Here is a 15,355-nt window from a genome sequence, read left to right on the forward strand (position 1 = left end):
GAGGGTGCTATACCTTTGTAAAGCTCAAACAGCCCAGTTGTAGGCACATCCACCTCTACAATAAAAGGTATACCCATGTCACCAAAAAAACTTCCCCTCAGTTTTGCTCCTCTCGATTGCACTACAATGGATTCTGGTGGCATAGCATCAGTGAAATTGATTGTCCAGGCCCTGCTAATGTAAAGCAACATTGGACTTGCATTATTGCAGGCAGCGAAATGAAAGAGTTACTTTGACACTCGCTCTTCAACATTTTGAGCCACAAACAGACTTTTGCATGTTCTCCCCTTGCACACCAAGCTCAGTATGTGCCAAGTGAAAAGCCAAGATGATCAGGATGTCAAATAAATAACCCTGTGCTCAATTTCGAGTAATTGGTGCTTTTCTAGCTCATCAAAATGATATTAAAGGCCAAAAAAGATTGATAACTGCATTGAGTGGCGTAATGATTTATATAAGTAGCAGAAAATAGGAAGAACTACCAGTGCCATAGGGCCAATGACTTGATAATTACACATTAGCCTTGGCATGTTCACGTAATTGGCCTTGTCAGGAAGGAACACAAACATCTTGGTGACCAGGATGACGCCTCTCAAAGAACAACCGAACTGGTTATTAAACAGAAAACTAATAAATTTCATAAAACACATTTATTGCAAAGAATGACATTCTACAAATTAGTCACACCTGACAAATAAATGTACAACAAGCCAGTTAGAATGTCGATCTCGCAAGTGTTAGGAATTTTTCTCAAACATGCAGAAGACACACCACCTTCAGCACTTCTCTCTTAATATTATCCACTGAGCCAATATTGTACCCATCCAGATCCTCAAAGTTTCCTTGCAGATCAGAATGATTGTCATATTCCAATTTTTGCAATGAGACAGTCAGACAATTGGAACAAGGGACAGAGGATCTGGGTGTGAGGATGACCACTGTCTGACCTTCAATTCAATATCTGCATGTCTGAAGTCTCATCACGCCAATTTACAAAGCAGTAGCTTGTTGACATTGTCGCACCAGAGACTGGCAGTTTGTAGATTTCCTTGATGATAATCTTCTTAAATTTTCGAGGGTGACTGACAATGTCAAGGCATTGGTTGAGGGCAACCCACTGTATGAAGCCAATATAAGGCAAGACAGCAGCGAAGTTCCAAGGCAGCAGCAAGCAAAGGTTTTACACTTTTAAACTGCAGTCAGATGTTGAGAGATCAAATGACGTACACAATACGGTTTTCACCAATGACACTTACAACCAATAAATTGCAACAAGCTGGCTTTAATTTACATAAAATGTATTACACATGTACATAATATATATTGAGTAGTCAGTTATTTACAATGGAAATGTCAATGATAGGAATAGTTGAAGATAGTTTTTTTTGTAAATGATGGAACTATCAGTTTTAGGTTCCTCAATTTGAAATAATGAACTAATAAAATCGATGCTGGAGACTATCCATGATTGTTCCATCTTTTACAAACTGCATGAATATGAAGAGAATCTGTGCCTGAACTCAAGAATATTATCAAGGGGCAGTCTCAGAATGTTTCGACATGCAGCATCTAGATCATACATAGCAAAATCACAGCCATTATTCTGACAGGGCAGCAACAGGACTTAATATCATCAGTTCGTAGAACCCTTGCCCCCTGTACCAGAAAATGCCAGATATTTTGAATTGGTAACAAAGACATATTTGCTATACATGCTGTAAAAATGCCATCCCTGTAAATATTCTTATGGCCAAGCAGATGAGAATTCAACAGAATTTCTGCACACAAATTCTTCCTTCGAGAACTTCACACAGAACAAAAAGTCTACCACTACATTACGACTACATTGGGCATCAAAGACCAACCAAGTACCGTACGACTTGTCTGATTTTGATCGAATGACGTAAACTGCAATATATTTGATGACTAACTTAATAAATAAATCAACTCTAGTGAGAATAAAATGATTAATGATTTCACACTTTTAACAGAAAACATTCATTACAAAAAAATATGTACATAAATTATTTCTGAGAATGAATTTGATTTTATATCATTGTAAGTTGATGTTATGTCTAATTATGCAAGAATTGACACCCACTTTGGCTTATCAGTTTATGTACAGCATAAAAGCTTAAATACATGTACTGGCCCATATGCTTCCTGAAGTTATGTGTCTGTTCTAATGAAATGAGCCAGGTTCTTGATACCAGAGGATTGCTAATGGAACAAACATCTTACACATAATTCTGGAACTGGTAATCCTTTTTAAGATATTTGGAAGTTATACATTACTTGAGGCAAAGATAAAGTCAGTTCAGAAGGCCTACAGAGCAAATTATGTACATGAATAGAGGATGCCAGCAACAAACTGACTGGCTATAAACAGAGAAAGTAGGAACTTGACAAAAATCATACTCAACCAATACATGTAACAATCAATTTCTTTTACACAATTACATATGAATATGAAGGGTGAAAATTTTTTTGTACAATTTCACACTTCCTTTCACTTTCCAGTTTCTATAGAACAAATAATTTCTTTGATTATGAATTGAGAAATATCCGTCGTTGTTATTCCTGAAGTTGGTCAACGATTGTACTTGTAGATACCGCAAGGAGGTTTCTGATATTGAATTTGAGGTAAGGTTGTCTATCACCATCTGGGCTATAGGGGTAGGCCAGAAAGCAGCGGTGGTAACTGGTCTTTGGTGCTGTTCGTCCAGGATGATAATCTAGAATCTGTACAAGTTGACACGCACGCATTATTCAGATCGAGAGGCCAAATACGCTCACAATGCAGTACATGGTTTTGTTCTCCCATCGCACAGTGCAACTGCCTGATAAAAGACAGAAAACACAAAAACTTGAGTTAATTAGTCTAATAATTGGGCTGAGGTTTGGACCAAAAGAAAATATCTTGTGCTTCCAGTAATATAACCAATGTCAAAAATAGCTCTTTTATTACAGATACGCTTGTAACAAAAGATAAATTATCTTTGATCATGTTTCCTATCTCTTCAATTTTTTCAGAAGTTCAGAAGTTCCTGGTAAAGAGTGTTAAGCGAACTGAGATGAAAATAAGTTTGTTTGAGACTGGAAACACAAGACTTTTCTCTACGCCCAGCAAACATGCACACCCATCCTTGCCTGGAGTCCTCGTTTAGACCGTCAGGCCAAACACACTAACAATACAATACATTGTCTTGTTCTCCCACCTCACTGTGCAACTGCCTGAAAGTACAGATGACTGTTGTTAGCATTCATTAAAGTTAATCATGCATGCAGGGTGTAGTTAAAAGATATATTACAGCATTGTTAAAATCGGAAAGCATATGACTGATTGACAAAAATTTTTCCGAAAGACCCAAAAGAAAATGTCTGAAACTTATTTCTTGAACTTATTCTAAAATTTCTACCATCACATTTTGGTGATAATATAGATGACATCTATTATCTAAAAGCCAAAGCAAGACTACAATCTAATAAAGAAATATAGCCATCATCTGTGACATCCTGAATTGAAGACCTGCAGGCAAGAACCAAGTAACCCACATTTTGGCAAAATGGATTTGCTGGTACAATTTCGTTGGTCAGTTCTGAACCCAGTGAATGCCATTCTTCATGCATTGGATGACGTCAGATTGTGTGATCCGGTGAGTGCACAAAAGAAATCAAAATTTTGATTTTCTTGAAATGACCCCATGCACAGAGGTCTTCAATTGATCAAGGCCCTGTTGACTCAACACTTACCATCTGTAGTGTTATCCCAGAAACAAGAACTCGCTGTATGTAGACCAGCACCGTTCTTTTGCATTATAACACATGTCACTGAAACAAGAAAGAACAATTTTGTAAGTTCATCAATTCTGCTTCTTCAAACGACTCTGACACAAAATGAAAAGTGATTTTATCATTCTCTCATCATCATTTGGGTATCCAAGATTCTTTTCAAATAGACAGAAAAATGTTTCAACTTCAAGCTTGGAACTACACACATCTAATATACAATACTAAATAGATACAATCTTACATTAACCAATTATGTATTTTGTATGCTGCAGCTTTATGCATAACTTGAGAATGGGGTCAGCAATTACTCCGTGTATGCATAGGCTTTACTAAACTTCTGACGCAGCGTCCAATGGGATCAATGCAATGCATCAAATGGGTGAGGTAGAGTTACAGTCAAAGATCACAAACAAGACCAGAGGAATTTGAATCTTCTGAAAAAGAAATTGTTCCACTGGCAGCGTTGCTATTGACTTAATTCTCAAAATAACTTACCTATGTATTTGAAAGGTTTTCCAAGTTTTGTCAGCTGATTTAAACATTGTTCTACTACATTCGATGTCCACTGGTTGACCTTGTTGTGTTGATACGCATTTCCACCGATGGCCCCTTCTATTGACTGAAAAAGAATGGCAATTATTATGCAGATGTGCCGATTTCCAATGCACTATGTAACAGGGAACAGGGAAGCATTTCCTGACAGTTTGCATCCAGATGATACTTGACCTGGATGATATGCGCTCTCAAAACGATGTTAGTCATCAAGTTTTACTTTCATTTGAGTTAAAAATCCATTTAGTGTTAGGACTTTACTTACAAGTGTTGTATACTAGTCAAGGCACTCAAAACTAGACTTGCTCTATCGGATGGAAAGTTCAACTTACCTCCTTTATGATGTTGCTGACCTCATCCACAACAAACGCAGTCTGAAAAGATACAAAAACATAATCAACTGACTGAATAAAGTCAAGTCTGAGCAGAGATGTGCTGAAGAATCAAATTCTCGATACATTTTGATGACAACTGTCAACATTAACTTTTCAATCAAGTGCCTGAACCGCCACACCAATGTTCCTTTTTAACCTAATGCCTCTGAATCTTACCACATTTGAGTTAACATTTCCTTCACTTGTGGCCCTCACAATTTTTTGTTTTGGTTTCTGTTCTGGGAGAACCTGGTGCACGAAGTATGCACCAGGTGGATAGTTCTGGCCATGGCCAACTGGAGAATGAGCCGGTCGCTCTTTGACATACACCATCCTGGTATGTGGGACCTCTCCATGACGTATAGGCGCACTAGTGTATTCCCAGTCATGGGGAACGACTTCAAGTCTTGGCTGAATGTGCCTCACTCCTAATCTTTCCGGAGGTGACTGAAAATTTCTATTGTTCATGATGTTTAACAAATAATCCAATAGGAATTTCAAGAGAGTTGTGCGAACCACACCACCAGCTGAACTGCTACAGATCTGAATTAGTGTGGTATAAATGTACTGATATAAGAAAACATCAGACTGTTTAAATTGGTACAGCTATCAAGGGTAATGGGATAATTTAGGTATTTGGTGAGAAACTAATTCCGAAATGAGAAAGTACTACGACAAAATTAGGTCAAGTGAGTTCTAGAGCAGACTTAATACTGTAAAAGAAACAATTTGGATATTTTGCCAATACTTTACATTCACAAATGGGGTTCCATCATTCGTGATTGTTATAATTATTGATAAGTTGTTAAAAATGACAAACGAGGCAGTAGTAACAGGGTGATAACCACTAGTTTTTACTACAGTGGATGTGGTTCGCTCACTCTATTTCAAAAAGAATTTTAAAGCATTTCGCTTCAAAACCCTCCTGGGCTGGTTCAGGCTTCAACTTCACTTCTGGTATAACTAAACCATCAATCCTCTCATTCATTGCAACCTTTGAAAAACTGTCAATAAAGTGCTTTATTGAAATGGAAGGCAAAGCCCAAAGTCAGGCGCCCTTACATCATGACATGTATGGTGCTGCTCCCCAATTTCGAGTCATCCCCAATTTCGCGAAAACCCGTTTTTTCCCGTTTTCTCGCGCGTCACTTCGTTTCCAGAGAAGAAATTTTCTGATTTTTGATTTTCATTCGTTCCGCAAAGAAAGCGCCCAAAATGCGTCCTAAACAGGCAAGCAATTCTCTAATTACGTTCAAAACACTGGGTCAATACCAAGGATCGATCATGCACTACACAGAAACACAACAATCAGTCACGCATGCGCAATACCCGCGAAAATGGGGGAGCCGCTTCGGATTTGTTTTGGTCTGCATCGATCTTTCAGTGAGCGATTTCAAGATTAATTCACGCTTAAAACATCCACGCAGCACCCCAGATATTTCGTTATTGATCTCAAATTTCGTAATAAATAAGCTTTTGCGTGTATGGAATCGCTGGAAGCTAGTAAATCTGCACTTAGTGATAAGACCCGCGAAAACTGGCTCCTACATGATAATAATAGTAAATACATGCTTTACAAATGTACCCGATGAACTCACTTAGTTATCCGCCATCTTCATTCTCAGTTCATGCCCCCCCCCCCGGCTGTGGGATTTGGGAACTGAAACGGCTCTCCAACACATTCTCAGGTTAAAATTTACAATCCCCGATCGGAAATGACGTAGTTTGATCGCATTCAACTATAATAAATCCATTGAACAGTGGTGCTTCGTTAGTCAACCGATTAGGCCTACCTTTTTTTGGGGTGTGATCGGGGATTGTAAACTCGTTCCCATTCTCATGTGTTCAACTCGTTAGAGAACACCATTCTTGGTTAGAGAACGGGTCGTCGAATACCCCATTAATTCATCACGATGATAAGAATGATCATCCCTGATGTATGTGGTAGTGTATAACATCATGTGTAAAAATGCATTCCATTCATGCATTGAAGATCTTGCAGGTCGAAAAAGCACAAATCTTTCGCCAAATTTCTCATAAATGACGGAAGAAACCGATAAAAATTCGACTTATTCATGTGTCAATTGCTTAATTCGTAATTATACCTCTTCGGCTGTTTGAAAGTCATCCATTTTGACTGAAATATCGGAGCGTTTTTGTAAAATACTGTCTGTTTCCAGGAATGTGCGTGAGTGATGTCCTCGTTGACAACCAATTCTCGGCAATCTCGCGAGACAATAGTCTATGGAGCGCACCTGCGGAAGTTTTTTGGCGCAAAATTTAAATCTATCATGTGTCCCATGTCCATGCACCCGGTCCAGCATCAGCAATCCACCTTCTGGGATGAAGGAAGGATCCCCAGATCGACTTAAAACCTTTAGGTTCATTCAAGACAACAACTAAACATACTGGTGTTATTTTACTAATAGTGGTCTAAAGGAGGAAGAGGAAGGAACCCCACCCAGTGTTTGACTATTACTTTAGGTCACAAGACAACTATTCTGTACACTGAATTCATCCTCTAAAGCAGATATGGTCGGGCCGCCTCATCACACTTCTATCACTGCGGCGGAGTACATGAAAGCCCTGAATAATTGTCACAAAGGAACGGAGTGGTGAAATATTTTAGTTACACTTATGAAGTATAGGTGGCGAGTAGTCTAAAATTTATTTTAGTGGTAGTGGTGCCCTATAAATTTGCTAGCGCTATCTATCGATGCCCGCGCTGATTACCGATCCGTAGAAAGCGTAGCGCTATCGCTCGATGGCGCAGATCCACTGATAGCGCATAACATATTCATACTCAATATCGTGCTATCTCTGAAGGACCCTTGGATCTTGGAGATGGGCTATTGTTATTGTCCTTTCTGTAGGTAGGCCTATGTTGCAGGCAGCATAACTCAAATATCTAAAATCTAAATAGCAAGGAAAAGAAGCGCATTATAAAAATAAAATATAAAGTAAAAAAGAAAAAGAAAAATGTTGTCCACAACCGGATTCGAACTCGCGACCTTTGGATCGAACATCGTATTCTGCCATCTACCAACTGCTCTAATGTTTCGAAGACGTCTGACGTCATGTATTTGTCGAAATCTGATTGGCTGAAAGTCCCTGTACAAATGTACAATGTACTGCCCGAAAGGTTCAGGAAAAAAAATTCGCTAGTGCCTTGTCATTCCCCTGGTGGGGACTTACAGAAATTGTTGGCTGTGGTAAACGAGAAGTCTCCGGTCATTCACAGCCGGCGGCTGGTGTGAGCATCTTGACCCTCAAGCCTTGGAGCCACTCCGCCGACCCGGACTCCGTTACACCAACGGACCGATTAACTCTGATGGTTCAGAATGTGAAAGGTGAGTCTTGCTGAAAATTTATTGGAAGGAAATCTTGATCTTGACGTACCTGAGTTTGACCTTTAGCCTGATCTGTCTCATGATTCATGATTTTAAATTCAACAACCATTCATTTGGCGGCCACTATCCCGACTGTGGTGTAGCACCCGACTGTAACTGGCATGAATAGGGAATACGCTGGTTATGGATGTCAGATCGTGGTTCCTTGACAATTGCAAACAATTTCACTGGACGTAACCCACGCGGCGACACCAAGGACCGCTGGCTGATCTATTGATATGTTCGTAGTATAGGGTGTCAAAGTCGGAGAGAAGAAGAGCCACTCTTCTCTTGTAGGGGGTTCACTTGGAAGTGTTTGCATTTGTTGACCTATAAACACAAGATTTTAATCCTTCAGTCTTGGGTTTGGCGGAGAGAACTAATCTTACATAAGTCCTATGTCTTTATGGCAATATTTATTACTGGGATCCAGTACAGTGCCGTACTATCCAATATTCCTGGGGCTGTTGGAGAGGCTTCTTGTCTAAACAGTGCCATTCTGCCCCCTCTCAGGCATACATTGGTAACTAATGAACTGACTGAGAAATGAAAGCAGGTTAAACACAAGGTGTTAATTCTTCGGTCTTGGGTTTGGTGGAGAAAACTAATCTTACATAAGTCCCAAAACAATATCACATGTCTTTATGGCAATATTTATTACTGGGACCCAGTACAGTGACGTTCTATCCAATATTCTTTGAGGCTGTTGGCAACTAGCGCCAAAGCCAGCCACGTGCTATTTTCCCGCCATTAATGCTGGGTTCAGACAAGGCCGGACAGTTTACAAGAAGCGACAACCACAACTAACAAAGATTGCCGACTGTGTGTTCCCTTATCTTCATAATTTATAGGCCCTATAAATCCAGTATGAGTTCACCGCCGCCTGCAAAAGTTCAGAAAATGGCGTCTGCGTTAGAACAGCTGAAGGGTTTTACGACTGTTGTTGCCGATACAGGTGATTTTGAGGGTAAGTTTTAGGTGTAAATTCTGTATTTCCTCCTCTCTCAGCTCATGCATGACATGACATGACATGACATGATATGTATAATTCATTAATAGTACAGACTAGGCCTAGGCTATATTCAATGCAACTTGTCTACTGGGTAGGCCAAGACCTGCCATGCCAAGATATATTTTGCTGAGTCATTGAAGAACTATATCAAATAGACCCTTTTTATACACCAGGCGGAGGAAGTCATTGTGAGCCCAAACAAATATAGGCACAACGAACGAATAAAAGATCATGTGGTATGTGGCTATGCAGTCTTTTGTTTGCTGCTTGTTTGTTGTGGCCTTCAGTGGCTTCCTCCGCCTAATGTGAGGGCCATGCTGTTGGCTGGCTGGTGTCATGGTGCATGCTGAACTTAAAACAAAATATTGACATATCTATAGACGGTACACTAGTATGTCATCATAGAGTGTTTTCAAGATCAGCCATGGAGGGCAAAACAATGATTTGTCGTCCCTGACGTAAAGGCCTACGCCATTTGTTAAAAAATTGGAATTTGTAACCACAAGTAATTGCGAACGGTGTACCTGATTGTTATGATAGTATTTGTAAGGAGGCTGGACTATCTTATCATGATTCTTACTCAGTTTATGGTCCTCATTTCTTGCAGCAATCGCCAAGTACAAGCCTACTGATGCCACCACCAATCCTTCCCTGATTCTGGCGGCAGCCAAGATGCCCCAATATAAACAGTATGTCAAAGATGCAGTCGCCTATGCCAAAGAAAATGCCAGGTAACAGAACTATTCTCATCATAATGTTTTGACGCCTCAAGCCTAAAATAGATTGGCGTAGTCCGTAATTTTTCCAATTTTCGTAAAAAATCTTACTTTTGTTCCTCATTTAATAAAATCGTGAGTCATGCCACCAATGATGGGAACAACCATTTATGTTTTACCTCTTCTCTCTTACAGCTCTTATTCAGAACAACTGAATCTTGCTATGGATAGGGTTTTCGTTTTGTTTGGTGTGGAGATACTGAAAGTTGTGCCAGGGCGAGTTTCCACTGAAGTTGATGCTAGGTAATGAAAATGCTACAACAGTTCCTTGAATACAGTCTAACCATTGTTCCCTTTGGACAGCACATATGCATGTATAAGGACAAGATAAGTTCCCAGTCTGAAGCTCTGATACCACTATTGTTTTGCTGACTTTTCGTTCTGTATAATTTGCTGGGTTTTACCGGCCTCTCATTTACACTAACCTGACCTGGTTTGAATTGAATAACTTTTATAGGCAACCAAATTTATGTGCTTAAATGACCAGCTGTATCCAAAATTGGTTCATCAGTACCAGAATGTTGTCGTGATCATATTAAAATATCACAGCCCGGTATTTCACATGATGATTATTATATTCCTACAGGTTATCATTCGACAAAGAGGCTTCAATTGACAAGGCCAAATCATTGATAAAGATGTATGAAGATATGGGCATATCAAAAGAGAGGGTTCTTATCAAATTGGCTTCCACTTGGGAGGGGATTCAAGCTGCCCGGTCAGTATAAATGCAATGAAATTGAAATTGAAAAGTACTAGCAGGCCTCTGAGCAGGGATCTTTTCCATAGTCAATTTTCTCAGCCATAAATAAATAGACAAATCCATTTGATTGATTTGTGTCAGGATAATAGGTCTACCATATGCTTAGTTATTAGGGTTATCTTTGTTATGAAGCAAGTGTGACTGAGACGAGACTGTATAAGGGCATGCTGTGTTTCTGTTTTTATTCTAATGTAGTGAATTTTACTTTCAGGACCCTGGAGGCAGACTTTGGTATCCACTGCAACTTGACCTTATTGTTCGCTTTCTGTCAAGTAAGTAGGTCAGGTCTAATTCTACTCTTTTGTTAACATCATGTTAGCCACCTCTCAACCAGTTATAAACCATGTGGGCCTATAATATTTCAACATCCACCTCCTTGCTCCAGAACTTGTCACAAACCCTGAAATGTAATGAATTGACGTTAAAGTTGGCCTAAGAAATCCTAATTCTGAAAAATATGATGCGTTGTGTTGGTCACCCCTGCCTTACTTTTACAGGGCTAACTTTTGACTCTTATTGATACCACTGCTGCCATGTTTGTGTTAACCAGTACAAACTGGCCCCAAAGCTGCAGCAGCTTTCATTCAGGGAGCTTTTAAGATCTAGAAAGAAAATTTTCAGCCCCCCTATTTGGCATTTGGTCATATGATGTTCCTAAAGATGCTTGATGGCCTTCGGATCCATGATCCACTTCAACTTTTTTTATCATTTCAGGCTGTATCATGCGCACAAGCTAAGGTCACACTGATTTCACCATTTGTTGGTCGTATCTTTGATTGGTATGTGCAGAATTCTGACCAGAAAACTTTTGAACCTTTAGAGGATCCAGGTGAACTGATTTCAATTATTTTATCAAATCTTAAAGAGCTACCACTTATTACTTTGCTGTGAAGTGGAGACAAGTTGTCCTTCCAAATAGTTGTACATCTGACAGTTTTGGAAAATGGGGAAGGCTGCAAGGCTATTGATTTCGGTTGATAAATCTTCTGTACTTGGCGACTCTGTAGTGATGCAGTGTGAGAGTCTTGTTGCCAAGCACGTCAGGTAACTCGTTAGTTGTGTTTCCCATGGTGTTCAGGTTATTGAGCTACTTCATTGAAGTTCGCAATTCTGCCCTGACCCTGTGTCCATACAGCTAATCCTTGACACCATTTGGCCCGATTTCTTGTCTCTGGGCTTTGTGCTTTGGACAGTCCTGTAGTACACGACTCATTGTCACTGGTCCCATATTGCAAGAGTATTGATCAGTGTTATTTGTGGAGTAGGTGGTGCGGCATCCTATTGTGTGTCGCTTCAGAGTCTGAAGCTGGTAACTAACTTAGCTGATGATTCCTCCGAGCTATATAACTCTATACCAGGTACAAGTGTTGGCCATAGTCTTACCTTTTATTCATGACCTCTTTTATACATAACTTGCAGGTGTCAAAAGCGTGACCCAGATATACAACTACTACAAGAAGTTTGGTTACAAAACTGTAGTGATGGGTGCTTCTTTCCGTAACACAGGGCAGATCACTGCTTTAACTGGATGCGATTATCTGACAATCAGGTGAGTGATTCAGCCAAAAGGTAAAGTTTGTTTACTGAATTCTAGTGTCACTCATTTTGGAACAGGTTTCAAATCTTTGAATAGAACCTGGCTGCCATGGCAAGCTCCGTTTGTAAAATAGTTAAAGTGTGTATCATTTTTAATCTGTTAAGTTTTTAGTCAAGTGGCAAATGTGCTGTACAGTACCTCGATTGCAAAATCTCCTTTTCCTCTTTTAGTCCTGGTCTTTTGGAGAAGTTGACCTCATCTGAAGAGAAACTTACTCAATACTTGGATGAGAAAAAGGGTAGGTGAATGTTCATGAATTTAAGCTGCTGCACCACAATGTCATGTACATGTACCCATCGATTATGATTGGTTAGGATCACAGCAGGCTGCTCGACTAAACATTTATTGCCATGGGAAGGGATTTTCTTGAAGAAATCTGGCTGCTTGTTAGAATGTCATTTGCTCCTGAAGATTGGATCTGATGACAAAATAGAATGTTAATACAATTGGAAAAATATTTTCTTGAGAACTGTCTTGTCCTCTCACCTTTAAGGTTTTTGCTGTTAAATAGCAAAAGCTAATCCCTTTAATGTCAACTTTCAGCCCAAGCACAGAATTTGACTAAATTAGATGAGATGGAGGAGAAAACATTCCGCTGGATGTTGAACGAGGATCAGATGTCAACGGACAAACTCTCTGAGGGAATCAGGAAATTTGCTGCAGACGCCATAAAACTCGAAAACCTTCTTGCAGAGGAACTTAAGGCATAGACAATTTTGTTCAATTTGTTATTTAAGTCGCACCAGTATCGATCGTGTATGGACTTCCCTTGAAATGGATGAACAAATTGTATATGCTGTACAAAATCTTTCCTATCCGCTGATGACTTGTCTGAGTTTTCAGTGTAAGGCAGGGCAGTTCTCTGTCATGTCTTCTTTGACTGAGAAAACGGCCAAAATTTGGTCCAGTGAGTAAAATTTATAATCAATCTCAAACTGTAACTCATTCTTTCACAAGAGATCCAATTTTGTTGTTTGATACCTTGTTTGTAGATATGTGGAAGGAGCCACTTCCACATTCATTGATTTGTTCAAGCAGTTGAACCTGGATTAAAAGTAAAAAGTCATTCCAATAATTAATGTATTGCTTATCAGGGTAGATATTGTCTACTTGGTGGAGGGCGTGTCATAAGAATCAAATTCAACTTGTATGGTACCTTTCTAAAGTTTCGAAATCCTGAATTTGACAGGTTTGACTGTGCTTATGTTTGACGTCAACTCTCTAATTCCAAAAAGTGCTGTTTTGCAAATTGTTGCCATAGTTATGTTTTATATACTCAAAGAGAGGAGACGGTATCAGAGGAACTGCATGTGTTCTGAAGGTTTTCATGGCCATATGTGTAGGACTCTAATATGAGAAACAACATTAACAATAAATTAGCTGTATACTTGAATACTTCTGACTTGGCGTGATCTGTTTGGTGTGTATCACGGTACATCGAGGTACATCAGAAACCTCTTTGAGGCTTTGGAGGACATGAGGAGTATGACAAAATCTGACTGTCCTGCCATCCTGGTGGCTTGCAGACAATTCTAAACATTGAAAGCCCCTTGCCGGACTGGATCCCCTGGAACAGAATCTGTCTCTGTTTTGTGAAAGTACATGCACTGCCTCCATCTGCTATTTGGCACCACAAGGCTACAAGCTGCATGTAAATCTCAAATACTTCCATCTAATCAGGGAGGTTATTTGAGGTACAATAGAAAGATTAGAAAGACCTTTCATGGTGTCTCCTCTCAGGCGGTTGCTGTCTCTAGAATCAATATGATTGTGACTGTTGCATTACTGGGCACATGATCGATTAAGCCCTGCTCCTAATCAATGCATGTTAAACAACCTTTTGAAATAGTGCTGTTCAGGGAGATTAGAAAGATTAGACATATCATGGTGTATCTGATGCAGATTATGAGAGAAAAATGGGAACAGAGTACAACCCTCTCCTGTTGGAGACGATGGAACAACCAACGCCGCTAGCTGGTTATCTGATCATGCTGTTCGTCGGAGGCACAACCTTAAAATTCCAAGGTCCTCCAACAATAAGACACCTTTTGAAAGAGTCCTGATCGAGGGAACAGGACGTTTGTCCCCCTAAGAAGAGACATGTCATGGTGTATCTCTGATGCAGATCATGAGAAAAGAAAGGCAAAGGGCACAAACATCTCTCCAGATGACTTTGTTGTGTTGTGCCCCATCCCAATCAAAGTAAGTGTAGGTAGAAGGTACAACCATGTCCCTTCCGTATTGGATGAGACATGCGACAGACCATTGGAGGAACGTTTTTTAAGAGAAAGACATAAAAATATTCCCATTGGCACTCGAACTTAGGTGTTGTATCCAACCCTGTCCCTTTAGAATTGAACGAGACATGTCACTGGCGGTCCTTGAGCGACGAAAGAGGCAGAAATATGTATATTCCCCTGACATGAGAAAAACACACGTCTAAAAAACACAACCACATATATATTGTTGTTGGGTGTCCCTTGTTGGTCAGTTCTCAATGTTTTAGCCACTTGTTCATCACTTGGCCGAGGTGTCAAATCGTAAGAAGTGTTACAGGATTGATGGCTGTTTGTTAATGGTAATAGGTCAGTAATACTCTGTCATGTTCTCTAAAGCTAAAAATCAACCATAATTGTTTCACCGGGAGCCGAATGTCAAACTGAATCCTGAACAAAGCGCAATCTCCGACCTTGGTCACTTATTTGCCCCGTGGGCGAGCTGTGAGCAGGTATAATTGATTTGGACCACGTGCCCTGCCACCGTCCCGACCACCTGTGTCCCGACATTACCGGTCCCATCCTAGCTGACAGGCGACTGATTGCGCACCATTGAAGGCTCCCACTCCGATTTCAACTTATCTCGAACCCCGCCGTCTAGAAAATCGGCCTCTATCATATTTTGAGCTAATGCGTCCATGGATGTTCCTCACAAAATGCTCCTTTTTCCGGCGACTGCTTCACAAGCGGATGACCAAATGTTTTTAGGGACTCAGCCTCCGAAGGAAATATTTAGTTAAATATTTTCTATCTTTTATTCGATCTTTCGTTCTTGAAAAATGGAAGGAAGGACAGTTGCATCAATCTTATTACATGTACATGTA

General features: G+C 40.0%; 2 protein-coding genes across 3 annotated transcripts; one reads left to right on the forward strand and one right to left on the reverse strand.

Annotated features, from left to right (window-relative positions):
• Positions 1 to 635: 635 nt before the first annotated feature.
• LOC135488026 (dynein light chain Tctex-type 1) lies at positions 636 to 6,933 on the reverse strand. Of its 2 annotated transcripts, none has more exons than XM_064772396.1 (5): positions 6,824 to 6,933; positions 4,677 to 4,718; positions 4,288 to 4,411; positions 3,754 to 3,831; positions 636 to 2,840 (listed from the first exon to the last, which is right to left on the reverse strand). In XM_064772396.1, exons 1-5 carry the CDS (start codon positions 6,848 to 6,850, stop codon positions 2,770 to 2,772), a joined length of 342 nt encoding a protein of 113 aa, XP_064628466.1. In that variant the 5' UTR covers positions 6,851 to 6,933; the 3' UTR covers positions 636 to 2,769. The 2 variants fall into 2 exon arrangements, with proteins under 2 accessions (XP_064628466.1, XP_064628465.1); XM_064772395.1 differs by having other exon boundaries at positions 636 to 3,234.
• A 1,977-nt stretch (positions 6,934 to 8,910) lies between these two features.
• LOC135487593 (transaldolase-like) lies at positions 8,911 to 13,650 on the forward strand. The gene is made up of 9 exons (XM_064771526.1): positions 8,911 to 9,074; positions 9,727 to 9,850; positions 10,031 to 10,138; positions 10,482 to 10,613; positions 10,870 to 10,930; positions 11,373 to 11,487; positions 12,078 to 12,207; positions 12,426 to 12,493; positions 12,799 to 13,650. The coding sequence occupies exons 1-9, from the start codon at positions 8,975 to 8,977 to the stop codon at positions 12,963 to 12,965; spliced, it is 1,005 nt and encodes a 334-aa protein (XP_064627596.1). The 5' UTR covers positions 8,911 to 8,974; the 3' UTR covers positions 12,966 to 13,650.
• Positions 13,651 to 15,355: the final 1,705 nt, after the last annotated feature.

The sequence above is a fragment of the Lineus longissimus genome, chromosome 5, assembly GCF_910592395.1.
Source record: "Lineus longissimus chromosome 5, tnLinLong1.2, whole genome shotgun sequence".
In the NCBI taxonomy this organism is placed as follows: Eukaryota; Metazoa; Nemertea; class Pilidiophora; order Heteronemertea; family Lineidae; genus Lineus; species Lineus longissimus.